The sequence below is a fragment of the Ochotona princeps genome, chromosome 2, assembly GCF_030435755.1.
Source record: "Ochotona princeps isolate mOchPri1 chromosome 2, mOchPri1.hap1, whole genome shotgun sequence".
NCBI lineage: Eukaryota > Metazoa > Chordata > Mammalia > Lagomorpha > Ochotonidae > Ochotona > Ochotona princeps.
In genome coordinates this window covers 160,304,241-160,331,793 of record NC_080833.1, presented here as the reverse complement: position 1 = coordinate 160,331,793, position 27,553 = coordinate 160,304,241, and the positions used below count along the sequence as shown (strand labels likewise).

At 50.1% G+C, this 27,553-nt stretch overlaps 1 protein-coding gene and 10 non-coding genes across 12 annotated transcripts; 10 read left to right on the top strand and 1 right to left on the bottom strand.

Moving 5' to 3' along the window:
• Window positions 1-327: 327 nt before the first annotated feature.
• Window positions 328-405, top strand: LOC118760401 (small nucleolar RNA SNORD74). Its single transcript, XR_004996765.2, has one exon. It is a non-coding gene; the product is annotated as a small nucleolar RNA SNORD74 (small nucleolar RNA).
• A 249-nt stretch (window positions 406-654) lies between these two features.
• Window positions 655-716, top strand: LOC118760409 (small nucleolar RNA SNORD75). Its single transcript, XR_004996773.1, has one exon. It is a non-coding gene; the product is annotated as a small nucleolar RNA SNORD75 (small nucleolar RNA).
• Window positions 717-861: 145 nt separating this feature from the next.
• On the top strand, window positions 862-943 carry LOC118760397 (small nucleolar RNA SNORD24). Its single transcript, XR_004996761.1, has one exon. It is a non-coding gene; the product is annotated as a small nucleolar RNA SNORD24 (small nucleolar RNA).
• A 175-nt stretch (window positions 944-1,118) lies between these two features.
• LOC118760406 (small nucleolar RNA SNORD77) lies at window positions 1,119-1,186 on the top strand. The gene has a single exon (XR_004996770.2). It is a non-coding gene; the product is annotated as a small nucleolar RNA SNORD77 (small nucleolar RNA).
• Window positions 1,187-1,439: 253 nt separating this feature from the next.
• Window positions 1,440-1,500, top strand: LOC118760402 (small nucleolar RNA SNORD44). Its single transcript, XR_004996766.2, has one exon. It is a non-coding gene; the product is annotated as a small nucleolar RNA SNORD44 (small nucleolar RNA).
• Window positions 1,501-1,718: 218 nt separating this feature from the next.
• On the top strand, window positions 1,719-1,782 carry LOC118760408 (small nucleolar RNA SNORD78). The gene has a single exon (XR_004996772.2). It is a non-coding gene; the product is annotated as a small nucleolar RNA SNORD78 (small nucleolar RNA).
• Window positions 1,783-2,149: 367 nt separating this feature from the next.
• On the top strand, window positions 2,150-2,232 carry LOC118760399 (small nucleolar RNA SNORD79). The gene has a single exon (XR_004996763.2). It is a non-coding gene; the product is annotated as a small nucleolar RNA SNORD79 (small nucleolar RNA).
• Window positions 2,233-2,388: 156 nt separating this feature from the next.
• LOC118760403 (small nucleolar RNA snR60/Z15/Z230/Z193/J17) lies at window positions 2,389-2,470 on the top strand. Its single transcript, XR_004996767.1, has one exon. It is a non-coding gene; the product is annotated as a small nucleolar RNA snR60/Z15/Z230/Z193/J17 (small nucleolar RNA).
• Window positions 2,471-2,665: 195 nt separating this feature from the next.
• Window positions 2,666-2,742, top strand: LOC118760400 (small nucleolar RNA SNORD47). The gene has a single exon (XR_004996764.1). It is a non-coding gene; the product is annotated as a small nucleolar RNA SNORD47 (small nucleolar RNA).
• Window positions 2,743-2,878: 136 nt separating this feature from the next.
• On the top strand, window positions 2,879-2,955 carry LOC118760398 (small nucleolar RNA SNORD81). Its single transcript, XR_004996762.2, has one exon. It is a non-coding gene; the product is annotated as a small nucleolar RNA SNORD81 (small nucleolar RNA).
• A 3,726-nt stretch (window positions 2,956-6,681) lies between these two features.
• Window positions 6,682-27,090, bottom strand: DARS2 (aspartyl-tRNA synthetase 2, mitochondrial). Of its 2 annotated transcripts, XM_004596301.2 has the most exons (17): window positions 26,970-27,090; window positions 26,275-26,374; window positions 25,082-25,148; window positions 23,713-23,814; window positions 23,237-23,332; window positions 20,900-21,023; window positions 20,169-20,215; window positions 19,463-19,569; window positions 18,924-18,993; window positions 17,795-17,974; window positions 15,293-15,400; window positions 13,736-13,798; window positions 10,667-10,819; window positions 9,945-10,163; window positions 9,626-9,736; window positions 8,310-8,385; window positions 6,682-6,969 (listed from the first exon to the last, which is right to left on the bottom strand). In XM_004596301.2, exons 1-17 carry the CDS (start codon window positions 27,076-27,078, stop codon window positions 6,761-6,763), a joined length of 1,941 nt encoding a protein of 646 aa, XP_004596358.2. In that variant the 5' UTR covers window positions 27,079-27,090; the 3' UTR covers window positions 6,682-6,760. The 2 variants fall into 2 exon arrangements, with proteins under 2 accessions (XP_004596358.2, XP_058516670.1); XM_058660687.1 differs by lacking the exon at window positions 25,082-25,148.
• Between the last annotated feature and the right edge of the window lie 463 nt (window positions 27,091-27,553).

Below are 27,553 nucleotides of genomic sequence, written 5' to 3'. Positions count from 1 at the left end.
ATTGGGGAGGACGCAGAAGGGAAGCGTGCGTCATGACGTCACGGAAAGGCGCCCATATATACCGTAGCCCGGGCGCCATTTCAGTCTTTCCAGGCTGGGTTCTGATGGCTGCTGGTCGGGTTCGTTGCTTTCCGTGTTAAGAACGGGTTTTCCGGGTTTCGCGGGGGGGGGTGGGGTCCTGGTTGTGCAGTAACGAGGACGCTGAGAGCGGAGTCGCTTGTGCGTCCCTTGCGTTCCTCTGCCTGATTCACAAGAGGATGTTGTGGGATTGCACCCCGGGCTCAGTCCCCGCCGGCCCTGGTTTTGGGCGGAGGCGCCCGGCTCACGTGGCCGCCCCTGATGAATCCTGTGTTGGTAGGGACATCTGAGAGCGCTGATGAATGCCAACGGCTCTGATGGCGGCTCGTGGCCCGGAGCCGCGTGCCGCAGTGCGGCGTGCTGGAACGCTCCGAGGCCCGGTGGGTCGGGACCCGAGCAGGTGCATCAGCCTGTGTCCGTCCTCGGAGTCCCGCAGCCTTTGCTCGTCCTCTAGGAGTCCTCCAGCCTCGGCCCGTCCTCTCGGAGACCCACCAGATGCGGATGCAGTGCGCCTGGACATGGCCTCTCGCGGACAAGGTGAGCAGCACGGGAAGGCTGCAGGAACGTCCTCGGATCAGCCCGTGATGGTGTAAGAGTAGTGGACAGAAGGGATTTCTGAGAAGTGACGTTCTGAGGCTGTCTGAAGCACTTTGGTGGCACTGAGGGGTGGCGGCGAGGTTTCTCACGCTGCTGCGTCTGCTTTGTTCCTAGCTCCATGCCCAGGACGAGGAGGAACCGAGGTGAGATCACGAATGGTCTGGGGAATGAGCCTGAGGGACAGTGTGCCAAAATGATGACATTGTATTTGCTACTCTTGACTGCAAGTGTGACGAGACTTGTAACCACCGATCTCCTGGCTGAGGCACGGGACCTGGGGCCTCGGGGAAGCGTGGGGACAGCCGAGAGGTGACCTGAGCCATCTCTTCCAGGTCTTGGCAGTGTGCCGGCAGCTGAGGGGTCTCTGGAGCCACGCGGCTGACAGGGTAGGATTCCAGGGCTGTGGGAACTGGGATGGGAGCCCGCTGGGAAGCAAGGAACGGATACTATGATGCTTGCATAGTTCATCAGAATGGATTTTGAAGATATGCATCATTGGACTGACGTATCTGGATGCTGTTAACTAATTGTGTAAACAGCACAACATCTAGCTTTAGAATGTGTCAATCTCTTTGTAGGTGTTAACACCCGAAGCTGGGAGCGGAAAATGGTGAGTAGGATTGGAGTTCGGGTGGAACAAGGGGACTGGGCAAACCAGTGAGGCCACAGATGACATTCTTGGTCGGTGAGCAGGCGTGGTCCGGGAGCTGAGTGCAGCAAAGCTAGTTCTTCCCAGTTACAATTACTAACACTTGCAAATGCGTCGTGAATGATGATAGAGCAGTACTGAGGGACTGTGAAGGTCTTATTAGCTCTAACTGACATGAAGCGTTTATCAGGTGCGGGTTGAGGGGTGATTGGCTTTGGACACTCAGGTCCACCCTGTTTCCTAGGTGAGGCCTTGCGTTGTCTTCGAGCGGCTGTCGCTTGGTAAGTGTTATATGGGAAGACTAGCTGTGAGGTGACAGCGGCAGCTGCTGGGGACTAACTAGCCTTGCTTGCCTGCGGCCCGAGTGTCGTTGAGCACACACTAACCAGGGTTTCTGTAATGATGTTGATCAAATGTCTGACCTGAAGCAAGCATGTGGACAAGAGTGTGCTGAAGAACCCTATCGCATGCAGTTTTGAGAAGAATTTGGCTAGTACTTAGTGTTTGGATCAAAGTTCCGTTTCTTTTCTAGCAGCTGCCTACCTGCTGCTGCCCGTGGATGGTGGGGTAAGGGCGCACTCCGGGCATCTCGCAGTCGGGGGCTATGGGTAATGTGGGAGGTTGGATGGCGGGGTAAGGACTACTCCTGGCATCTCCCAGTTGGGGCTGTTTTGTTGAGGCTGTAGCTAACGTGTGAAGTGCAGCGTCGAGGGGCGTGGGCTTCCATCACAAGGGATACGGTCTAAAGAAGTGACTCTTTGCAGGTGCAGAGCCTGGAGCCTGCTTGCAGGTGTGTATCCTTGCAGACTTGGGTTGTTTCAAAGAGGCTGTTGATGATGACATACAGTTAAAACAGATGGGAATCTCTCTGAAAGAGGATGAGGACACCACTCTACACTGAAACAGTGGCAGAAAGCTTTCAGAAAATGTCCGTTAACTGCCCGCCGTTAAGTTTGCCTACATTTTTGCAGGTCTGACATGTGAGCTTGGCTCGAGCACATGCAGGACCAGGTCCTGAAGCACAGGTACGGCCGACTGGGGGCCTCTTTAGAACGGTCTGGAAGCCGGTACAGTGATGAGAACATAGTTCAGCTGACTGGCACTGATGAGCAGTACTAAGTCTTTCGCTCCTATCTGATGTATCTGGCTACCAACTGTTAGAGGGAATCTGGCTATTGCTTCAGCTAAGGATTTGTACTAATGCAGTTGCTGTATGTGTAACTGTCCTTGATTTCAGGACCAAGGAGGGACATTGGAGAAGCTAATGGACTCATGTACTCCAACCATGGAGACATGAAGGTAAGCCAGCCACTTTGTCGATTTGAATGTGACTTGAAATGCAGCCAGTGATGCAATGATTCTGCCAAATGAAAAAGAATGATATCACCTGCAAACCGTTCCATCTAAACACTGAGGCTGCTGTGAAAGCAAGCCCTGCACACAAGGTTTCTTTCTTATTACTAACACATGCCCTTTGTCTTCAGGTCTGCGACAGCCGTGAGACGCCACCCCCAGGAAAGGTGAGGGCCGGAACAAACAGCCCGTCCTAGACACCAGAATACATGATGATCTCACCTCAGCTTGAACTCTCTCACTGATAACCTGATGGAGATAACAGATCTGATATTCTGGCTAGCAGTGGCTAGCATGGCCATGTGCATCCACTGGCATTGACGGTGCTGTCTGTCTTGCAGGGAGTTGTTCGCATGCTTCTGGAAGAGACGGTGAACATCTGAAATATCAATAAATTTTTGCAAATGATCTGGAGTGATGTTTTGTGCTTGAATGGGGAGGGAGGGAAGTTGAGCGGTGAATGAGTGGTGGGACCAGGGTACTTCTGAACATGGTCTGAATGGAATCCCGGCAGTGGAGTAGGAGCAGCGCAAAGCTGCTGGGCTGAGGCACTGGGGGCCTGCATTTCAGGGGACAGTTTCTACTGCCTCTTGAAGGCAGAGGGATTGTTCTTCTGACCACATTATCAAGCTAGTTTTGAATATTTTTACTGGAAAGGTAGATAACTCCATTTCGTTTACTCCCCAACCTGGCATGTGGGTGCAAGGTCCCAAGTTTTAGGCTGCCAGCCAGTTTGCCCAGGCCACAAGCAGAGCTGGATTGGAGTTAGAGCAACTATATGGGATGCTGGTTCCTCCAAGTGTGGAGCTACAGTGCCAGCCCCCAGGGGCTCCATTTGCAAAGCCAGGAGTCCCAGTGTGGTTGGCTGAGAGTTGTCCCAGGCACATTGCAAGTGGAGCCCCTGGGGGCTGGCACTGTGAAAGCAGGGCAGGATGGTTCAACTGCCATCCACTCCGCTCTGTTGCTGCAGCCATTAGCACAGTGAGGCAGCAGGTGGGAGATCTGTGCCTTTTAGATACAGCTGGGCCTGGCACGCCGGGATCCTCAGCACCAGCTCACTGCAGCTGCGTCCCAGGACTGTTGGAAGAAGCTGTTAACAGTAGTCAGGAAATCAAGCCTGCACCTCCAATGAGGGCTACCTTCATCCTAGCCAGTCAGGCCAAATTCCTCCCTGCACAGCCCAATTGAAGGTGGGAGGAGATTTTTAATTAGCCTAGCTTTCAGTTTTGTGATTGGTTCAATGCATCCAGTCATACTTGTGTCCTGACAAGTTAATGGAAGGCGCTGGTGCTGTGGTATGGTGTGTAGAGCTGTCTGATCCCAGCATCCTTGCTGGAAGGCCTGGCTTCACTTCAGATCCAGCTCCCTGTAAACCTGTGGGAAGCCAACAGATGGGCCAAACAGCACCCATAGGGGAGACGGGTGGGGTGGCCGGTTACTGCTTCAGACTGACCAGATTCCCTTTCCTGCTGTCCAAACTCTTTCAAACAAGCCTTAGAAAAATCACAAAACGAAATGTAAAGCTTTGGTGCGCAAGGGCAGGGATGTTGGGCTTTCTCTCTCACACCATCAGCTGGCAAGTGCTGGGACTGGTGGTAAATGTCAAGCTAGATTGCAGAGCCACCTGGAGAGTGCGAGCTCTGGGCCAGTGGGGAGGCTGTGGGCTCTGATGGGCTGCAACTCTGGTGAGCAGGAGAGCCAGGACTGGAGGCGGGTCCAGCTGAACAGGTGGTGGCTCCTGTAGCATGAGTGTGGACTGAATAGTGGACAACTGGGTTGAGTTAGGCTTCAATGACAAATGATGTATATGAAATCTCAGTAGGATCTGGGGCAAAGTGGACCAGTCCACTGCATATGCTGGCAGGCACAAGAACTAAAGCTGGGGGCCCAGTCCATTGGTGGCTACTGGGGGTTGCTGTGACTGGGCTGCAGCTGCCCCTGTGGTACGTGATGGCTCAGTGCCTTAGGCAGGGCAGGGCTGGGCTGCAGCACCCATTGGTTTGCTGAGGATGGAGGGCAGAACAAGCTCATCAACTACCCCAGTGAAGTTTGACAGCAAATATCTGGGCCAATGGAGACTCGGAGGTGGACTATGACAGCTAGTTGACCTCGGAAGGTTTTCCTCATCCTTGGAGCGGTGATACCAGCAGCATCCCAGAACTCTCGAAACCACATGAGCAGAACCCTCAGAAAACGCTCCAACATGGGGCCCCTGGGTGACATTGGGGGGCAGTTGGCCATCCCCCGGGTGATGCGGCGGTGGGGAGGCCGGGAAGGGTTTCTCCTCTTGTATGCCCCTCTCTCCCATAGACTGGAAGAAGAAAAAGAATATGTAAACAAAGGTCTCACCCACTTTCCCCTGATCCTCAACCCTTCCCACCCTAACCAATAATGTAAGCATCAACACTAATAAAATAAAATTGTTTTGGTGCAACAAAAATCTGAAATCCATGCAGTTTTTTCAGAGTGTACTTTGTTGAACTTTTTGAGGGCTCCTGTATAAAACAGTATTTAAACCCAAGGAATGTCAAGGGTCTCCCACACGGGTGCAGGGTCCCAAGGCTTTGGCCCATCCTCAACTGCCTTCCCAGGCCACAAGCAGAGATTGGGATGGGAAGTGGAGCTGCTGGGATTAGAACCGGCGCCCATATGGGATCCCGAGGCGTTCAAGGCGAGGACTTCAGCCGCTAGGCCACACCGCTGGGCCCGGATAATATCATTTTTTAAAGATCTTCTCTCCAACGATTCACTCCCCAAGTGGCCGCAATGGCCGGTGCTGTGCTGATCAGGAGCCTGGAGTTTCTTCCAGGTCCCCTACATGCAGGTGCAGGGTCCCAAGGCCTTGGACTGTCCTCCACTGCTTTCCCAGGCCACAAGCAGGGAGCTGGATGGGAAGTGGAGCTGCTGGGATTAGAACTGGTACCCATATGGGATCCCGGGGCGTTCAAGGCAACGACTTTAGCTACTAGGCCCCGGATAACATCATCTTACATAGTTTTTCAAAGCATTTTCACCCACATTACCAAGTACCTTCTTCTCTTCCTGATTCTGGCCAGGGCGGGGAGGGGGATGGTCAGACTACGTCGGTGGCGCCTGAGGACAGAGATAGCCGTTCGACATCAGCTTTGCGAGCTGATGAGGGTAAAACTGGTCCCCAGGTGTTATCTGAATGGTTTTGACTGTTATGAGAAGTTGTCCACTTCATTGCATTAGAGGTGAGAAATTCTAAGGCATATTGGCTGTCCATGTCTGGCTCAGTGTTCACAGACCTAGATGCCCACTAAAAGCCTGGCCTGCTGTTCAACCTGCCCTTCTTCCCATCCTATGACATACTCGGAGTCCTCCACTGACTTAGATGAGCTGGCTGTCGTCTTCCGAATGGGTATGCTCTGTATTCTTGCAGGGGAATCACCAACTAGGCGGCCGATTCCTACAACAGGTGGTCCAAGATTGGATGATACATCTATGTGAATTTCCCTCAGGTCGGGGATTGAGCCTAGTGGTCTAGCCGGGGACCTGGTAGGTGCTGTGGCCCAGCCTGGCCAGGTTCATCCCTGCCCCAGTCCCAGCTCTCGCCAGCTTGTCTGACAGAGGGCAAGAGTTATGTACGTTTTACAAAAGCAGGAAGGAAGGGTATGTAACATGATTAAGATGAAACACTGAGTATTTCCTGACTGGCAGTTCAGCGATGCTTTGTATTCTATATTACGTTGGCAGCTGAAATGTCACTATAAAGTTTGATTTATGATCCTTCATCAATTGATCAATCTAACAGACATATTTCCATGTTATCTGACTATATCTGTTCTAGTGAATATCTGGATATGAAGAAGATAATCAGAAAAACACTAGGCCATTCATTACATCGCTCCAAGTAAGAACCGTCTTTCACGAGTGAAGGAACTTTGATGAAGCTCCTACCAAAACATTTCAACGATGCGTGTATCAAGTCAGAAGCCAGAATGTTCTACTTCTTCACTGTGAAGAGCGCTGTCCGAACTCCTTCAGCGGACGGCCGCTCGCGCCAGCCCTCTGCGTGGAATCTCAGTCTTGGGAGAAGCAAAGAGGACCAAGTGCAAACGCTCAGCTTTCCTGGTGCTGTGGCTGGCTGGCTGAGCTCTCGTCCGAGTCTGCTGGCCACGAGACTTGGACATGATAGGGCTTCAGTTCCTCAGCTGGGACACAGTCCGGGGCCCCGCTCATGAGGTCATATCCCCGGAAGGACTTGGGGAAGGCTATGACGTCTCTGATGCTTGCAGCTCCGGTGACAAGGCACGTGAGCCTATCTAGACCTGTGAGTAAAGCACAAAGTTACCAGCCGACAAGTGCAGCGGGATGCTGGGAAGGACCGCACGGGGCTGTGCTCCTGGCTACTGGCTTGCCGGGGAATAGACAGCACCCTCATCTGACGGCTCACTCCACAGGCCTATACCTCCCTGAGCTGTGATGGCAGGAGCAGGGAGCTGGGAACCAAACCCAGGGACTCTGCAAGCACCTGCCCCATCAGCAACACCAATGAAACTGACCTGAGATACACAAGAATACTTAACAAACCACAAGCAGATAGAATTTTGTTTGATTCTTTTCTGTCTCATTCTGGGACAGCGCTGAGGACTAACGTTCACATGCTGCTCTGACTAACTGCCACCAAAATCAGGGAGTTCTTTTGTTTGTTTATTTTAAAGATTTATTTATTTTTATTGGAAAGTCAGACTCACAGAGAAAAAGAGAGACAGAAAGATCTTTCATCTGCTGGTTCACTCCCCAGATGGCTGCAATGGCCAGAGCTGAGCTGAGCTGATCCAAAGCCAGGAGCCTCTTCCACGTCCCCCGTGTGGGTGCGGGGTCCCAACTCTTTGGGCCGTCCTCGACTGCTTTCCCAGACCACAAGCAGGGATTTGGAAGGGAAGTGGAGCAGCTAGGACTCAAACTGGCACCCATATGGGATTCTGCCGCATGCAAGTTAAGGACTTTAGCTCCTAGGCTACTGTGCTGGGCCCAATTAGTGATGTCTTAAGCAGGAGTTTACTAAAAGCCCTAACAGATTGAACAACTGAGTGCTCTGGGGGCAGCTGCAAAAAGTCCTGCTTGCAGCAGCGTAGCCTGCAGTCTAGGTGGGCTTCCTAGCATTCCTCATTCTTCCCTGAGTGATAAGAGCAGCAAAGAGAAAAACCCTGGGGAGCAGCAGGCACTCCACGCTCCTGTTTCTTCAAGCTGGATGCCCTTGGGCAGTGCTTTCCAGACTCCAACAAGGCGATTATGCTTCCAAGCATCAGCAGTATTGGATGGAGATTCTGAAGTTTTATTCTATTTAAAAAACCTTTCAGAAGTAAATTTTACTTTTGTCTTTATTAAGTGGTGACATACATATTTTAAAAAAATACAATACTGAAATAAAGACATAAACCTGATGTCAGCGCCATGACATAGTGGATGAAGCTCCCCCATAAGGGCTGCTCCACCTCCCATCCGGCTCCCTGCTGATGGCTGGGGAGGCAGTGGAGGCCGGCCCAAGTCCTCAGGCCCCTCACTGGGGCGGCCACTTGGGAAGGGAACCAACAGTGGAAGGCGTCTCTCTCTAACTCTGCCTTTCAAATAAATAAACAAGTAAATAACAAGACAAGTTGTTTACCTAGGGCAATTCCTCCATGAGGGGGTGCACCGTACTCTAAAGCCTGGAGTAGATGGGACAGCAATTTCACATCTTCCTGAAATTCACAAGATAATTCAATTTAAATATACACTGAAGGTCACTGAGTGCCATTCACTTAAAAACGTTAAGACTGAATGCAAAAAACTCAACATGACTTAGAAATTCATCAGGAAAATGCCAAAAATGCAGTTTCAAGGGCTTTATCATTGGGGAAAGATGATTACAACAGGTAGCAAGACCCCTGGTACCTGGCACATGCAGCTACTACTGCAGCGGTTACAATCCAGCAGGTGGACCCTGCGGGCAGGATAGCAAGCAGAACGTCCTGCTACGGGGACCCCGGGCACCAGCGTCAGGGAAGTCCTGCTGGGAGGCAGGAGAGAAGGAGGGCCGAGGACAGGCCGTGGAGCCGGTGACTGAGTGCAGTGGGGCAGCCTGTCCAAGCAGACTACAGGTCAGGAGCAAAGGGGGCAGCTTCCCAGTGAGCCTGGCATGGGACCAAGCACCACTGTGGTTGGAATGCTTTCTAGGCTGCTGTGTTTTAACGTGCAACAGGGCACGAAGCCCTGTGCGCAGGGAAGGGGACTGCGCTAGCTGCTCGGAGAAGCTTCGCAACGGAGCCCCCGAGCGGCGGCTTTGGTGCAGCAGAGGGAAAAAGGCAACAGACTGGGCGATGCCCTTAAAACTAAAGGGGGAGTCTAACGTTCGGAATCCTTCAGTCCCACCTCAGGCTTGTTAGCTAACCCAGACAATGATCTTCAGGTCCAGACTCTCTCGACCTGTTTATTCTGGAGCCTACTCGAGCCTTCTGGAGAATCACCAACAAACTACACACTGCTGGGTTTGCACACGTCTAGGTGCTTTCTTTGTAAAATCCCGATTACTCCACTTGCCATCATTGATATATACTATAAATACAGCAAATGCAGTAACCTATAAAGTAACACAACAGCTTTTCAAGTCCCTTTCTCTGGCACTGTCTGATCTAGAAGGCAGCTTTGTGTTGGAGAAGTGCAGAGGTTGGAAGCTTGGAATCGACTGAGTCCTGCCTCGTCTTACTTCTGTGTGACGTGTGACTCTGGGCAAGTTCATTAAGCTGCCTCGGGTATCTGTGTGCTCCAGGTCGGGTGTGAAGATGAACCGTTGGGAGCTGCAGGGAGCACCCAGCACACGGCAAGCACTCACACACATTCCCTTCTCCAAGTCTTACACTAAAGGCAGAAAGAGAAGCTGAGAGCAGACAGCCACCCAAACTGACAAGTCTGGGACAGAACTGAGAGCAGGTGCGACGTTACCTTCAGCAGCGTTGCCAGGATGTACCGCTGCAGCTCCGCGTCGTGAATCCGGATAGAGCCACCGCCCACCTCACTGCCGTTTAGAACCAAGTCATAGTGCTGGCTGCGCACCTAGAGGGGCCACAGGGCCTGCATGTTAGCCAAAACCTCTGTTCTAAAGCTGCAAATCACGGCAGCCTGCACATAAGGACAACGCATGAACTACTGGCTTGTTTCTTCGGGGGCTTCCAGAACAGCATCCCACCTCTCTTCAGACTGCAATGTTCAGTTCTTTCCCTGATGTGACACAGTCCCTTCCATCCAGAAACGGTCCTGGTACCTTTTCGGGCTCAGTGTAGAGGAGGTGGATGTCGTCGGGGTGGGGGGCAGTGAACGGATGATGGGCCGATTCCAGCTCTCTGGGATTTTCCTCCTTGGGAAGGAAGAGTGGGAAATCCACCACCCAAAGGAAAGAGAACAGAGCCGGGTCGCGCAGCGCCACGCCTCTCGCTTCTAGCAGGTCAGCACACGCCAGCCGCAGTCTGCCCAGCACAGAGCACTGCAAACAGAAGGCAGAAACGCAGAGCTGGCGGCAGGAGTGGCCAGTGAGCAGCTTCCCTGAGGCTGAGCCCTGCAGAGTGGGACTTGGCCAGGGCCTGCTAGCTGCTGCTGCCCTGTGGACGACACGGCTGGCCTTGACCAAGGGGTGCAGGGCTGCAGCGCTCTGCACTCCCTCCACATCCTCAGCAATGCATTACGCACAAACATGTGAGACCACCCCATTTCTTCATCTTCAAAATTCTGATAATGGAAATTTTTTTCCCGGTTGTGCAATTAACAACCCTCCACCCAAGTCATTATCCTAATTAGATCTAATCTGAGACAACAATGCCAACACAAGTGAGAAGCTGACTAGAAAAAGGCAAAAAAGTCCTGAAAGATACTTGCTTGCACTACAAGTTACGCACAGCAGTCCCACTTCACATAGGCATTGTGTGCATGAGAGAAGCCAGACATTATTCAACATCAGCAACACACATATTTAATGGTGATTTTTCTTACCGATTTCTTATGTTCTCCAGCAGTTAGGAAGATCACATCTTCCTCCCGGACCTCCATTAGTCTCATTAATTCCAATCTTTGTTCCTCCATTATAAGTTGGGCTACTGGAGAATTCCAGCTTGTACTGGCTTTCAGGAATACAGGTAAGACTTCCTGTGATTGAGAAAAAGACTGACATTTTTCTAGAAAAGTAGAATTTGGGGTGTGTGCATGTTTGGCCAAGAAATGATGCATATATCCCACATTGGAGTGACTGCATTCAAGAACTGCTGGGCTTCCAAGGCCAGCTTCCTGCTACCTGGGACCTGGATTGAACAACTGGTTCCTGGTTTTGGCTGGCTTGGTTCTAGCTGTTTGCAAAGATTTAAGAATCAAAAACACGGGAGGTGTCTCTGTCTACTTCTCAAAAACGTTAGGACAAAGAAGCCGCAGAGCCGATCTTACCCCCAGGGTCCAGGAGAGGCGTCTTGCTCCTGGGCCCTGACTGCCCCGTGTGACAGCCAGGGTCCTTGCTGTGCACCTGTAACTAAAGCTGACCACCTGTAAAGTTCATCCACGGGTCCTGTGCTACCAAGCAGCTTTGAAAACGCCTTTCTTAGGGCCCAGCAGGATGGCACAATGCATTAAGCCACAGCCTGCAGTGTTGGCATCCCATAAAGGTGCCAGTTCAAGTCCTGGCTGTTCCATTTCCAATCCAGCTCCCTAAAATGCATCTGGGAGAGCAGTGGAGGACGGCCCGGGCCCTGGGCCCTGCACCCACATGGGAGACGGAGGACGGCCCGGGTCCTGGGCCCTGCACCCACATGGGAGACCTGGAAGAGGCTCCTAGCTCTAGGCTCACTCAGCCTGATGATCCCTGGTCGTTACAGCCACTTGGGAGAATGAACCAGCAGAGAAGATTTCTGTAGTCCTGCCCTTTAGACACATAAAAACAAAACATTTTTTTTTAGAAAAAGCCTTTCTTAAATACATACAGACAACTAAAAACTGCCCAAGATTAAAGCAACTGCAGCATTAAAACAAACAAAACTAGCAGACAAGACCTCTCTCTTTTTGTGATTTTCTTTCCAAATAAAAATAAATTTAAGAAAGGAGACAAAAACAAAAAAAGACAAAGAATGCTTTTTCTGTACTCTGCCTTTTGAATAGGTAATTCAACTTTTTAACCAATGTTTACTTCTCAGTCTTGTTCTCTATCTTAGGATTACCGTGCACTAAGCCAAGAGCACAAACTGTCAAAGGCAAATTCAAACTCCAAAACAGCGCAGGAGCAATGACGTCACCCTCGTGCACGTCGGTTCTATTCATCTTTCTAACTTGGTCTGGAGGGGAGCACTCACACCCTGATCACTGGCTCAGCTGGCCCACGTCCACAGTGGCCAGGCCCCGGCTGAGGCCCAAGGCTGAGAGGCGAGCACAGCACCCAGAAAGCTGGGCTCCGGAGTCCCACTCAGGCACTGAACCCACACACTGAGTGTGGCGGGGTGTTTCAGTCACAAGGCCAGACAACTGTCCTTTATTTTTGAGAGGCAGAGCAGCTCCCACCTGCTGCTTCACTCCCCAGTGCCCGAGACAGCCTCTGGGATAGCCTCGGCTGGGCCAGAGTCTAGGCAAAGGATCCGGAAACTCGGTGCAGGGCTCTGAGATAGCCTCGGCTGGGCCAGAAAAGATCCGAGAACTCAGTGCAGGCCTCTCGCACGGATGGGAACACACCTGCTGGGCCTGATGCTGCCCTCCAGGCCCGTAGCAGCAGGAAGCTGCAGCCAGAGGCCAGAGCTGCAGAGGACCCGGGTGCACGCTCATTCCACAGAGGCTGTGATGCCCCGTGAGCCCAGGAGCTGGGACAAGGCAATCTGCCACACAGACAGCTTAGGTCCCAGGTGCACCCCAGCAGGAAGCTGGGACTGCAAGGTGGATGGACCTGAACCCAGGGCTTCTGTATGGAACACAGGAGTGATGCCAAATCTCTCTCCTCCCATTCTACTTCATGGTGATGTAGGTTGTTCAGGTTGACGTCTCAGAATCACACTCTAAAAATGAACACAAGGGGCCTGGCGCAGTAACCTAGTAGCTATCCCTTGCATATGCCGGAATCCCATCCAGGCACCAGTTCATATCCCAGCAGCTACACTTTCCATCCAGCTCCCTGCTTGTGCCCTGGGAAGAGTCAAGGAAGGCCCAAAGCCTTGGGATACTGTACCCAGAAGAAGCTCCTGGCTCCTGCCTTTGGATCAGATTACCTCTGGCTGTTGTGGCCACTTGGGTGGTGAACCAGTGGATAGAAGATCTTTCTATCTCTCCCTTTCTCTGTAAGTCTGATTTTCCAATAAAAATAAATAAATCTTAAAAAACATGAGTAAAAGAAAAGCCAAAGAATGACTGGAAATAATAGGTGTTTCAACTGGTGCTGATATGAATCTTCTGCCTGCAATTTGTTTCCCGGCTGCTCCACCTCCCCTCCAGCTCCCTGTTTGTGGCTTAGATAGGCAGAGGAGGACGTCCCAAAGCCTTGGGACCCTGCACCCATGTGGGAGGAAGCGCCTAGCTTCTGGCTTCGGATTGGCTCAGCTCTGGACATTGTGGCTACTTGGAGATGCAGATTGAAGATCTTTCTGTCTGTCCTTCTCTCTGTAAAATCTGCTTTTCAAAAAAAAAATCTTCACAAATAAAGAAGCAAAAACAAGTGGCTCAAAAACTTCTGTTACAGTGCATTAAATCGCTGCTTGTGGCGTCCACATCTACTGTTAGGATGCTGGTTTGAATCCTGGCTATTTCACCCCCAGTCCAGCTTCCTCTCAATGGTCACGGGAAGTGGGAAGGCAGTGGACGACGGCCCCTGGACCCACGTCAGACACCAGCACCGAGCTCCTGATTCTGGCTTAGCCTGGCCCAGAGCGCTCTCAGCAGCATCCGTGGGGTCAACCCAACAGGAAGATCTCTTTCTCAGTTGCTCTGCCTTTCAAATAAATACATTAACATAAAACACACCCCCCCTCCCAGCTTGAGAGCTCATGCAATCATTAAAAATACTGAACACCCAAAAGAAAACTGCTCTAATCAACTCCTCACCTGATTAAAGTGGTCAGCTGCCAATTTCCTAATGGACTCAATGTCTTTTCTTTTTAAGTATTTCTGATGAAAGAGAAAGTGGAAGTCAATTCAGCACTTAGATTCCTAAAGGTTTAGAGTAGCAAATGGAACATAAAGCTTGTGTCTTCCCGTCGCAATAGGATTTAATATAAATTTAATTCCAGCTTTGCAAGGACACAGTTCTAAAGCTTCTCATGGGACTTGCTACTGCCCAGTTATGCGGATCTCAACCATTTCAAACAAGACCCTGAAAATGTGACAGAGAATAAATGTTCCAAATGAGTCTACAACTGAATTACAAAAGAAAAACAAGTACTTTCAGCTCAATTAAGATACAGAATTTGATGTATTTCAAGTTCTTAATAATTCTTAAATTTTACTTTTTCTAAATGATCTCAATGCTTTTCTAAGGGCGACATTATAGTTATCACAGTAACTGTATGGGGCATTTCTGTATGTAAGGTATAAAACAGTGACATTTTAATTTGCAATCTCGTAATTCTATTGACTTGGAGAGACATAATCTAGATGAAGTAGGGCCTAGCAAGATGGCTCAGCAGGCTCATCTTCCCCTTGCAAGCACTGGGATTCCAGATGGGCGCCGGTTCAAGTCCTGGCTCCTCCACTTCTCTTCCAGCTCCCTGCTAATGGCCTGGAAAAGCAGTGGAGGACAGCACGGGGCCTTGCGCCCCTGCACCCACACGGGAGACCTGGAAGAGGCTCCTGGCTTCAGATTGGCTTCGATCTGGCCATTGTGGCCACTTGGAGAGTGAACCAGTGGATATGGGAGATCTTTCTCTCTGTCTCTCCTCTCTGGAAGTCTGCCTTTCCAATGAAACAATATATAAATCTTAATAAATAATCAACGGAAGTGTGTTGCACCATACGGACCCAGTTTACCCAAACATAGCTGTTATGTTTGGACTGAAGTATGGACACTGAACATGGAAGTGAGGGAAAAGTCCTAAGTTGTATTCCCACACCCATCCTGAACAAATTAATATGCATATACATCCAAAACAGCAGTCTTCTTCAAACGGTACTGGAACAGCCCTTAGAAGTTACTTTAGCAGGTGGATTAAGTGCAGAAAGATGACGTGTTCCAGCACCTCAGAGTCCATGACTGCTCTCCCTCACTCTTCCTCCATTTCCCTAACTAAGACCGAACCCTCAGGAGACCAGGAATCATGCCAGGGCTATGCTCCCATGGGACTCCAAGCTTCTGGATTAACTGGGGCTAGAGAGAGAACACTGGCTACTATTTTATGTTCATGTTTCCAACCAAGATATCCCCAATGAGGTGTGGCAGCACACTGTAGCATTACTTAAAAGGAAAAAAAGCTGTGGATTTTCAAAGAAAACTGAGATTTGTAAAATTTTACTGTTCTCATGTTAGTTTTAGGGACACTGTTGGACTTCACATAAAAGTGCATATTTGTAAATAAACAGAACTGCTCTGAAGTTGAAGTGCGTCCCTGTTTAACACCGGTACTTCCCCACATCGATTTCAGAGAAGAGCGAGCCGTGTCTACTTACTGCTCCTTCAGGGACACGTATGGCCTGGACAGTTCCTTGGGGCTTATTCAGCGCATCTTGAAGGAATCGAACCTCTGTGCTTCTGAACACACTGCTGATATCTATAATCTGGAAAATGGGTTAACAAAAACAGTTAACTAAACTGAGGTCATTTTTACATTAAAACCTTTTACGAGTAAGATTGTAACAGAAGGGAATGGGGCCGGTACTGCGGAGCAGTGATCACTGCAGTGGAGTAAAGCCATCACTCGTCATGCTGCCATCCTTCGCATAGGAAAACTGGTTCAGGTCCCTGATACTCGGCTTCCTATCCAGCTCCCTACTCATGCCTGGGAAAGGCACAAGACAGCCCCAGGATCTCAATAGCATCTGCCACCCACGGGAGACCCGGATGGAATTCCAGGCTCTGGCTTCGGCCTGGTCCAGTCCCCCTGGGGAGTGAACGAGTGGATGAAACATGTCTCCTTCCCTTTCTCTCTGTCACTCTGCCTTTCAAATAAAACCTATCTTCAAAAAAAAAAGAACAGGTCTTGCTAAATTCCAGAATGTTTCCCCGGGTCCATCAGGACAGAGGCATTCAGGCACACCCACTGGTTTAACGTGCAGGCAGCAGGATGCCACTCCGATTGGCCCCGTTTAACAGATGAGGAGCTCATGGCACAGAGACGGAAGTGACTGCCCAGGAGGCCGGGCAGTAAATGACAGTGTCGTGGCTCAGCAAGCTAAGCCGGCAGCTGTAATGCCACCAGCCCATACAAGCTTTAGTTTGAGCCCTGGCTGTTCTGCTTCCCATGTAGTTCCCTGCTAACGTGCCCGGGCAAGCAGAGCAAGATGGCCCAGTGCTCAGGGCCTGGATCCAGTCTGGCCCAGCACTGGCCTTTGCGTCTGTTTGCAGAAGGAACCAGCAGATGGACGATCTGTCTCTTCTCTCTAACCCTACCTACCTTTCAAATTAAGAAACAAAAACAAAACTTAAAAAGAAAATTTACTGGGGCTCAGCAGCGTGGCCTAGCAACTAAAGTCCTCGCCTTGAACGCACCGGGATCCCATATGGGCGCCGGTTCTAATCCCAGCAGCTCCACTTCCCATCCAGCTCCCTGCCTATGCCTGGGAAAGCAGTCGAGGACGGCCCAAAGCTTTGGGACCCTGCACCTGCATGGGAAACCTGGAAGAGGTTCCTGGTTCCCGGCTTCAGCTTGGCGCAGCACCGGCCGTTGCAATCACTTGGGGAGTGAATCATCGGATGGAAGATCTTCCCCTCTGTCTCTCCTCATTTCTGTATATCTGACTTTGTAGTGAAATAAATACATCTTTAAAAAAAAAATTTACTGCATCATTCAGCAGCATAAAGAAACAGTGAAGTTAGTAGCTATGGGTAAGCTCTTATTGATTTTGCATATATTTTTTCATTTTAAATCTGAGTACCAATCATTCCTGGAGCAGAAATCAGTCTGTAAGTGATTCGTGTTACGGAATGCGATACAGAAATGTCATTACAGAATCAAGGGATAATACGCTCTAAGAGCAAATACTGGGATTCCCGAAGAGGAGACTGCTCAGCTTCCACCCTCAACGTTGATAGGTATTAATATTGATTTGACATGGGAGCAGGCATGCGGTCCCGAAGCACCCAGGTTGACTCAGCATCCCCACAATACAAACTTGGGGAGCTGGCAGTGCCAGGGACCCCCAAGAGACCCACACTGCATTCTCAGTTGCCATGGTGGGCCTGGCCCAGCCCAGCCAACGCAGGTTTTCAAGGAGGGAATAGTGGATGGAAGACCTATTTTCTGTCTCTCAAATAAATAAGAAAAAACCCTGAATGAACATTCTCACATGTTTATGCTCTTCACAGATTATGCAAAAGGAAATTCTTAATCACTTGCCTTCTTAGCACCATTTTAGGTAAAATAAGAAAAACAAACAAACAAATAAACAAGCAAAAATAACAAACCCACAAAAAGAGGGGAACTGTAACCTAGTGTGCGAAGCCTCTGCTCGTGGCACAGGCTTTCTGTATGGATTCTATAGCTTGAGCCCCAGCTGCTCCATTTCTGATCCAGCTCCCTGCTTGTGGCCTGGGCAAGATCCTTGGGTCCTCGCACCCATGTGGGAGACCCAGCAGCAGCTCCTGGATCCTAACGTCAGGTCCAGCCTTTGTGGTCATTTGGGGAGTGAACCAGCAGATGGAGACCACTCTCTCCGCTCCCCTTCTCTCTCTCTGTAACTCTACCTTTCAAATAAAAATAAAATCATTTAGAAAACCTAAATAAAAGCGAATGAATATCCTTAAAAACTTGTCAAGTACTATAATCAAAAACTTTTTGGAACACAGCAGATAGCAAAAAATTGTTAACACTAAAGCACTGTTATTCCCTCCTGTTATAACAACAACAAAGGTAACAGCGAAACTATGACGCAACACTTTGTAACACTGGCAACTTTCAGACTGGTGTGAAAGGATGCAGTGCTGTTGGGGTGGAGTCCTGGGAGCAGCAGTACCTTCATCCCAAAGCGAGTGTCAGGTTTGTCAGTTCCATACGTGGCCAAAGCCTCGGCGTAAGACATGCAGGGGAAGGGGGCCGCCAGCGCAGCCCCGCCGCTGGGCCAGCAGTACTGCAGCAAGCCTTCGACTAAACGCTGGATCCCGGCCTGCTCCACAAAGGACATCTCTATGTCAATCTGAAACCAAAGTAACACACAGGAACTAACTGTAGCAGCCACCACACAGGCCTTTTTCTGCTCTTATGTTCCAATACAGAGAACACAACATCTTACTGCGCATCTGTGTGAATAAATCTGCATGTGGGGCATTAGCTGTGTCTGACACACAGTAACTGTTTCATTCCCACAAGCGCTCCTGGCTTCAGGAGCCACTCACAGGCCAGTAACTGCGTGTGTGCAGTTACTGAGCAGTGGGTGGACACTGGACCGCAGGGAAGTCCACCGCAGGACTGCTGTACTTCTCCATGTCCAATAACACATTTTTATATATAAGACACTAAACCTTAATGACTTTGGTAAGTCCACAGATTAGATAACCATCAACATACAGAATGACTAGTTCTTTATACTCAAGAGATTTAAGAACTTTGTCATAGCATGAACATTAAAGCACTGTAGGAGGGCCGAGGCTGTGCAGCACCCTAAGCCGCTGCGTGCGGAGCCAGCAGCACATGTGCACAGATGTGGGCCCCAGCTCCTCACCAACGTGCCGGTGAAAGCAGCAGAGGACGGTCACCCACATAAGAGACGTGTAAGAATCTCCTGATCCTGGCCTGGCCCAGTCCTGGTTATTACAGCCATTGGAGTGGGGGGAACCGTTTCTCTCTTTAACTCTTCATTTCAAATAAATAAAAAAATCTTTAAGAAAAATCAGCAGAAATTAAACATTAAATAATAATAATAATAAAACCCTGCAGGAATGTCTAGAATTCCTCAATGGATAACCACAGTCTTTATGAAACGGATTTAAAAAAGTATTAATTAGCCCTGCAACAGTACGTTAGTTTAAATATCCAATAGATTAGATGTAATGAGAAGTAAAGTAGACCAAATACTCTCTTGATCTTGAAATACTCAGCTGTGATCAGCCTGCATTCAACAAAGCCTAGTGAATGTAACTTCGTACCTGAGTAAACTCAGGCTGTCTGTCTGGTCTTGAACCTTCATCTCGGTAACATCGAGCAACTTGGAAATACCTAGAATTGAAAACAGTGTTAACTCGGTGATGACCGCAGGAAGACACATGCTTTATTATTATTACTATTTCTAACTGGAAAGGTAGATCAGATTTATGGAAAAGAGAAGAAACAAAAAGAAAGATCGTCCACCTGCTGGTTCACTCCCCTAGTGGCCACAATGGCTAGAGCTGAGCCAATCTGAAGCCAGGAGTTTCTCCAGGTCTCCCAGGTGGGTACAGGCCTCCAAAGCTCTGGGCCATCCCTTACTGCCTGCCCAGGCCACAGCAGGGAGCTGGATGGGAAGTGGAGCAGCTGGGACATGAACTGATACCCATACGGGATTCCAGTGCATACAAGGCAGGATTTCGCCCCTAGGCTCCCATGCCAGGCCCCAGGGTATTCTTTAAGTAACCTCTGAACTTAGTTCTCTAACTTGTTAGGGAGCCAGAGGCTGCTCACTTCCTTCCCTTCCCTTGTCTGACCTCACCTGTCAAAACCGCCGATCATCAGAAGCTGCTTGAACTGCTGGGGACTCTGAGGCAGGGAATAAAACCTTCCGGGTTCCCTGGATGGCACTAAAAATTCTTTGGCACCCTTCCAAAGAGAGATGGGGAGAAGAGCAGCATCATTAAAAACAAAAAGAAACAAGGTATAATTGCATAACACCTTATCAACGAAGTTAATGAAACAAAAGTTCTCAAAACAGAGAGAATTATTCCTCAAAAGTCACTGCCACACACTGATGACTTGCAGCTAACAGCCTTTAAATACTGCTTGCATACAGTTGGTATTAAATGTATGCTTGGTGAATTGAATTCCCAATTCTGTTATCGACTGACTTTGTGCATTTCCTATGCAACAATACTGCTTCTCTAAATCAAACGGTAGCTCTGTAAGTCCAGAAGCACGAGTTTTAGTGAAGAAGAGGTCTGGTTGGAAGGGGTCGTCCTTTAGTGACTTGTACCGCTAAACATCCAGGCAAAGGGATCTCACAGGCGACAAAGCATTAGGACTAAAAATAGTGACACACGCTGTTCACAATTTCTAAAAAAAAAGAATCTAGTTATTTCGATCATACTGGAGCAACAAATAAGATAAAAATAAAAGTGCACTAAGTGAATAAAAAGGCAAAGTGGTCCAGTTTCAAAACTAGTAGCACATTATTAACAGGCTAACTTACGGCATATACATACCCCCGGGGTCCTCTTGAACAACGTTGGAGTTTCTATATCTACAAATCCTAAAAAGAAACATCAGAATCTAACAGACAGGAATTTGGAACTAGCCAAATAGGTCAACTACAATATAACCCAACGTGTGAGCTCCTTTTCATTAGGAATTCTGGTTGAAATAAACTGTCAATCCTGTGGGGCTGGTTCTACAAATCCAAGAAGCGAACTAACAGCTTCTTGTGAAATCCTACTCTGCTCATAGAGCTGATAAACTTTGGAAATAATTCTAAATGTTTGATAGGTTCTTGTCTACTGAACTACTCTGATTTCTTAGACACTCTGCGAGTATAGCAAAAATAACACAGCAGGAAAACAAGAAAACCCAGGACCCACTGAGATGTTTAGCTTAACTCACAGGCTATTTCAGAGTGCCCAAGAAATCACGTATAAGCAAAATGAACAAGAGACAAATAAATAGGAACAAACAAGGAGCCTTCTTACTTTCAAACGTGATAGGAAGCACGCCGACCAGGGACCAGCACTGCTGCCTCCCGACGCGACCCGACCCGACCAGCAGCAGGTACCTCAGCTACCCCCTGGGACAGGACAAGCCCTCCCACACCGGATCTTAGCCAAGCTTCCTTCACAAGCTGCTCTCCACTGGACAACCCCTGAGCCAACGGCACCCAGGAGGCTCCGCAGAGGCCCCGGGGAGGAGCTGCGGCGCGGAGCGGGCCCGGCTCTTTCCTCACCATGCATGTTACACAGGTACTCTCGCATCTTCATGACCATCCGCGACCTCAGGCGCAGGTTGTGCTGCATCTGCGAGCTGCGCAGGTCCAGGTAGCGATACCGCAGACGAAGCGCTTCCGTCTTCTACGCAAAGTGACAGAGGAAAGTGCTTAGAAATGCTGTTTGAATTCTGCAAAACTTCTGCGGGGTCTGCAGCTGATATCGGTAAGGAACATGATGGCACGCCGTTGCCATGTGTGGCCGCACAGTCTCCTGCCAGCTTCAGTAATAACATTTGCTATTACTACGGATTCTACATTGTTTACTATTCATTATTAGCATCACCTTTCACTGACTGAAATTTATCTATGTTACTAAACATTTGCCCATTCACTGAAGTTCATAGTTCAGCCTTGAAAAAAAATTATATAATCCGAAGATCTTTGAAAACAACTCTTGAGTTCATCCCCTGAATGGACGCTGACTACAGCGTAGGGACTCCGAGGGGACAGCCCTTGCGTCCCTCGCTGTCTAAGCACCTCAACTTACCTGGGAAAGATACGCATCGCTGCTGTAACTTCACGCTCTTCCTAATGAAAAGGATCATGTATTGGAAACTCACATGTAAGACGAAGTGGCTGCATAGCTAATTTTTTTTTTTAAGATTTATTTACTTTTAGTGGAAAAAGCGGATATACAGAGAGGAAGAGAGACAGAGAGGAAGATTCTCTGTCTGATGGTTCACTCCCCAAGCAGCCGCAACGGCTCAAATTGAGCCAATCCAAAGCCAGGACCCAGGAGCTTCCTCTGGGTCTCCCACACAGGTGCAGCATCCCGAAGCTTTGGGCCGTCCTCAACTGCCTTCCCAGGCCACAGGCAGGGAGCTGGATGGGAAGCAGGGCCACTGGGATTAGAACCAGCACCCAATGGGATCCTGGCACGTGCAAGGACTTTAGCCACTATGCTCTCCGTATTAAATGCATCTACAAATGAGGTATGTAAGTGTGTAACTGATAAAGGTGAAAACCATCTGTGGGTACTCAGTGCCGTGAGCTCCAGCTGCTAGACTCTGACGCTGTGGCGCTGTGGCACAGCGAGTTAACCTCTCGTCTACAGAGCCGGCATGTCACAGAGGTGCCGGTTGGGATCTCAGCTGCATTACCTGGGAAGGCAGCGGAGGGTGGCCAAGTGCCTGGGCTCCTGCACCTACGTGGGAGACCCTGATGAAGCTCGTGGCTTCGGCCTAGCCACTCCTGTCCACTATGGCCATGTGGGCGGTGAATCAATGAATGAAGATTTCCGTCTCTCCCTCTATGTAACTCTGCCTTTCAAACACACACACACACACACACACACACACACAGAGTTTTTTTTTAGGGAAGGTCCTAACCAGTTGGGAATAAAAGAGTTGCTCTTGAGAAATACTGGTGACCGCCGGAGTCTAAATAGACTCCCTTATGCCACTTGGTCATTTCAAAGCTAGATACAAATCTTATTTCAAAATATAAAGCAGCAACCAAAAAACTCATATTCCAACCTGTCTGAAAAAAACACACCAGCTAAGGAGAGTGGGACAGTGCCTGTCCCAGGAGGCCTTGTCCGTCTGCACACACAGGTTCGAGTCTGGGTGTCAGCTCCTGCTAACGTGCACCCTGCCAAGCAGCAGGGCACGCCTCAGCTGGCTTCCTGCCATCTACATGGGAGAGCTGGATTGGGTTTTCCTGGGTCTGACCAGGCCCAGCTCTGGCAACTGTGGGCATTTGAAAAGTGAGCCAGCGGGTGGGAGAACTCTCTCCCCAGCTTTGTCTCTCAGATTAAAAAAGCAAGATACCACAAAAGCTTAACGACTGCTACCACATTAGAACATCACACCAGGGGACAGATGTTTGGTGCAGAGGGTTAAGCTGCGCCGTTGCGGAGGCCCCGTCGAGCTCTGACTCCGCTCCCAGAGCAGCCTCTGTTGCTGTGCGCCCTGGTTGGCAGGTGCCCAGGTGGGAGATGGAGCCCAAGTCTCAGCCTGCTCCGTGCCAGCTGCTGTGCGCACGCGGGCAGTCAGTCGTGAATGATTCATCTCCCTCTACTGTTCTGCTTTCTAAGTAAGTCAGTCATTTTAGAACAATGGTGGACCTAAGGCCAGCACCGTGGCACAGCGTGCAACGCTCACTCCCGGGAGCCCCCAAGGGTGCTGGCCACACGGTTTAACAAACAAAAACCATGCAGAATTAGTACAATCCATGACACTGCTTTCATAAAAGGTTTAATTTTATAGAAGAAACTTTGAAAATACTTTACTGGCCATCAGGCCATCAACATTTTTCAGATGCTCTTATCTTGAAAAAAATAAGGGTTGGTAGTACCTTCACAAAGTCCTTAATTTCGAAGGGCAGCTTCTTGCAGGAGTTCAGAATTTCAGCTGTTTTCACTTTGATTTCAATCTCACCTGTTGGCATTTTCTTTGCAGAGAGAAAAAAAAAATTAAAAACCATTTGTCAGGACATGAAGACAACTGAGATTGTAAAATAAACTGTAGACTGTGCAGTCTTACGGTGCGTCATTACAAGATGGACTTCCAGCAATGACTGTGCCATTCTCGTGCACGTTACTGATATTGTCAGGTACCAACCAATGTCAGCTCGTATCTGTCAGTATCAAGAACTGCCTTGGCGTGTGGTTAGGTAGGTATGTGTTTGCAGCGAAGATTCTGGAGTGTGCAGGTTCGTGTGTAGGACGCCCCGAGGTAAACCGGACGGCCAGCAGCCTCCCGCCTGTGCTGCCTGTGTGCACAGCACAGGTGCACGCTGACAGAGCCGCGGCAGGTGTTTCTGGTACTAACTGGGTTCTCTTGTCCTGGAGGCCGGGGAATGACTGTCCCAGACACCCGCACCACGGATTCCACGGGGGCTTCACATAAAACCTTCTTCACCGAGGCAGCCGACTGCAGGAGGGAAAGTGCAAGGAAAGCAGTGAGGCTGGAGAGGTCACCGACAGTAACCCTGGCTCGAGGGGCACACTGAGAGTCCCAGCTCAGGAAGTACTGGGTTACCCCAGGACTGCACGGCAGGACTGGACAAAGTGTACCTCCTCTGCTTCAAGTAACGCAACAGGTCAAACTACCAGGGCAAAGTCTTAAGAAAGCTGTTTCTAAGGAAAACCAGCACCATCACTAATGAAAATACACATTTTTTTTCCCAGACAGACATATCTGAAGCCACTGTCACTTGCATCAGTCTGGATCAGTTCACTCTATCAGCGACTCTGGAGCCCAGGCAGCAGTGTGCGGGGCGGGCTGCGGTCTGCCGCGCGTCCGGGTCCTGCAGAGGTCGCCCCTTTCGTTTGCCCTATGAGCCACAGGGATTTATTTTTAAAAATATTTTGTTAGGTGCTCACTTCAGCAGCACATATATTAAAAATATTTTGTCACTTTAATTAAAAAAAATTTAAAGTTTTAATCAGATTCAATGTGATAAATGCAATTTTTAAAATATTTTTTATTTGTAAAAGATTTATTTATCTTTATTGGAAAGGCAGATATACAGAGAGGAGGAGAGACAGAGAGGAAGATCTTCCATTCTCTGTTTCACTCCCTAAGTGACTGCAAGGGCCGAAGCTTCACTGATCCGGAGCCAGGAGCCAGGAACTTCTTCCGGATCTCCCAAGCAAGTGTAGGGTCCAAGGCTTTGGGCCATCTTCAACTGCTTTCTCAGGCCACAAGCAGAGAGCTGGATGGGAAGCGGGGCGGCTGGAATTAGAACCGGCACCCATATGGGATCCTGGCTTTCAAGGAGAGGACTTTAGCTACTAGGCTACCATAGTGGGCTTGGAAGGAAAAATTTTAAAGAAAAACCAATAACAAAAACTACCATTCTATCCAATTTGTGTAGTTCTAATTCACACTTCTCTACCCACTACATTTTCTTTTCTGTACATTTTATGTTCAAGTCCCAGGCTCACAGTTCTCCCGGGGCTTTGGTCTTTGCTGCTTTACAGCAGTCTTACCAGGGTCAGATTAGCCTGCCGTCTGTCACGTGTTGGAAGTATGCCTTTTTCTAAGTGGGACGCATCTTCACACTGCTTATGGTAGTTCTCAGTTCTCAAAAATAAACTTCTGAATTTAAAAATTCAAACATACTTAAACCCACTTAGCTTATCCGACTGCTAATGTCACATGTAATTTTAGCTGACAGTAGTAAACTTTTTCTTACCTCATCCTGGGGAATGACAACTTGTACCAGCCCATAGGAATCTCTCAGGACCAGGAAGAGGTTTTGTCTGATAAATGGGTGGAAAAAGATGAAAAATAAACCTATTAGAATAAGATCTCTGAGCTCAGAGTAGGTACTTGGTTTAGTTACGAAGGTGACTGCATCCAAGCTCAATTCCCAGCTGTGACCCGTGACCCTGCCGTCCCAACAACGCAGAGCCTGGGAGGCAGTGGTGCCTGCTCAGGGAACCAGGCGCAGGCCGCCTCCCTGGAGGGCAGCACCCAGCTCGGGGCTCACCCCGCCTCCCGGAGAGCAGCACCCAACTCGGGGCTCAGCCCGCCTCCCCGGAGAGCAGCACCCAGCTCGGGGGCTCAGCCCGCCTCCCCGGAGAGCAGCACCCAGCTCGGGGGCTCAGCCCGCCTCCCCGGAGAGCAGCCTGGAGCTGCTGCCTCTGCCCCAGCCAGCCCTTGCCGTTGGCATCTGCAGGAGTGAGAACGCAGGTAAAAGCCCTGCCCACGACTCTGCCCATCACACAGTAATAAAAATCTGATTCCTCTTCCCAAATTTAAGTAGGAAAAAGAAGTAACAAACAAAAGCCCCCATAATTTCTCATGTTTATGTATTTACTAGAAGGGCGAGCAATGGAGAGACGGAGAACTCTCCCACCCCAGCCCAGACGCCCGCAGCAGAGCTGGGCCAGGCTGGAGCGGACCCCGGGGCTCTGCCTGGGGACCCAAGCTCTGCAGCTCTGGTCTGCTGCCTCCCAGGGTGTGCGTCAGCAAGGCACTGGACGGGCACCCCGACACGGAAGGTGGGCACCCCGACATGGAAGGTGGGCAGCCCAGGAGGGCCTCACTGCACGCACCATGCCGTCCACGCAGCACACTCCGCTCTCAGGACACGCTTTCCTCATCTACACTCACAAAACCATTCATGTATCAGTCAACAGGAAAAAAGCAGGAGATCCTATTGTCATTCTGAGAGGCAGACAGTGAGAAAGAGCACGTGTTTGCATCCATCCTGCTTTCTGAAAATGACACCAGTGGAGTCTTTCAAAACAAGAACGAAACTCAAAATTCAACGACTCCTGACTGCCCCGCACAAGTCGCTCACACCTTTGACTGGCCGAGTGTGAGGGGCTGGGAACCACCCTGGACACGTCACGCATCCCTCAGCCATGTGCCTCGACTTACCTTCGGTGCTGAATCCACCCACACACGGTGACGTCTTGGCCCAAGTGAGAAGAGCGTAGCTCTCCACACGTGTTGGTCCGAGCGGTAAAACTGCTCAACTCTAACGGGAGGGAAAGAGAGACCCAAGAAAAGGCTTCAAGGCACTGGTAGAGACAGAATTAGTGGCTTCCTGAAAAAGAAATCCCCAAAGCCCAACATCTCAGTCAACGGATACAATGACAGAGTGTGACATCTGAGCCACCCACTCGCTACTCAAGCCACCTGACAATGTCAAAGGCCAGTGGGGACTCCTCTCCCTGCACACTTCCGCCTTGCCTTTGGTAATCTAGTTTGTGGTTCATCGAACGTTTGCGTTGACTGAACATCCCAATGATCTAATTTTAAATGCTGTACAGTTCTTCCCTTCGTGAAACATGGTTTTAGGAATTATAACAGCTTGATGGTGCAGCAACTGGCTTTAGCAAGAATCCAGTGTGTGTGACGGCCACTTGCAGACTGGAAAACACTGTTTTCCATTGCGTGAAAGGATTTTTGGGTAAACTGCCCTTGGCACCTACAAGCAGACTGCTCCATCTACGCGCGTTGCCCCACTGCCCTTGGCAGTTTAACCCTGCACTCTGACGCAGGAGGGCATCCGCGGCCGAGCTGGCCCTTGCAGGAGGCCCGGCGAGGGCAGGCACAGGTGCCGTGGTCACCTGGAGTTCTCCGGCCCGCACTCAGCGTCAGACTCCTGTGCAGAGAAGCCCATCCGACGGGTCTGCAGAGGGCCCTGGACAGCAGAGCGAGCCCAGCAGCCGAGCACATGTCGGCCAGCCAGCCAGGAGCCCTCCTTGCAGCGAACGGCTGGGGCTCAGCAGGCAGCTCGCACACACCGCGCCAGTCGCCAGGGACCCCCGTCCACCATCCGCGTCCGAGCCCAGGAGCGAGACGACCGGCACCAGCCGCCGGGCCTTTCGGGACGGTCGGCCTCCGCACGCTCCTTCTCACTGGTCACAAGGCTGCGGCCAGCAACGCCACACGAGCCCGACAAGGAGCCCGTCAGCCTTGCCGAAGCCTCCCGTCGGCAGGTTCGGGAAACACGGAGCGGAAGCCTAGCTTTGCACTCTCCCGCACACGGACGGGACGCCTCCGACCCACGCGTGCCCTTCCCTACGTCCACCCAGCGCCACATGGAAGACGAGGGCTCTCGGCCAATCACAACGGAGGACGAGCTGCCATGCGTACTGCTGGCGGAAACCTGGAGGAGCGGCTTCGCGGCGCTCGAAAACGGAAGCCCCGC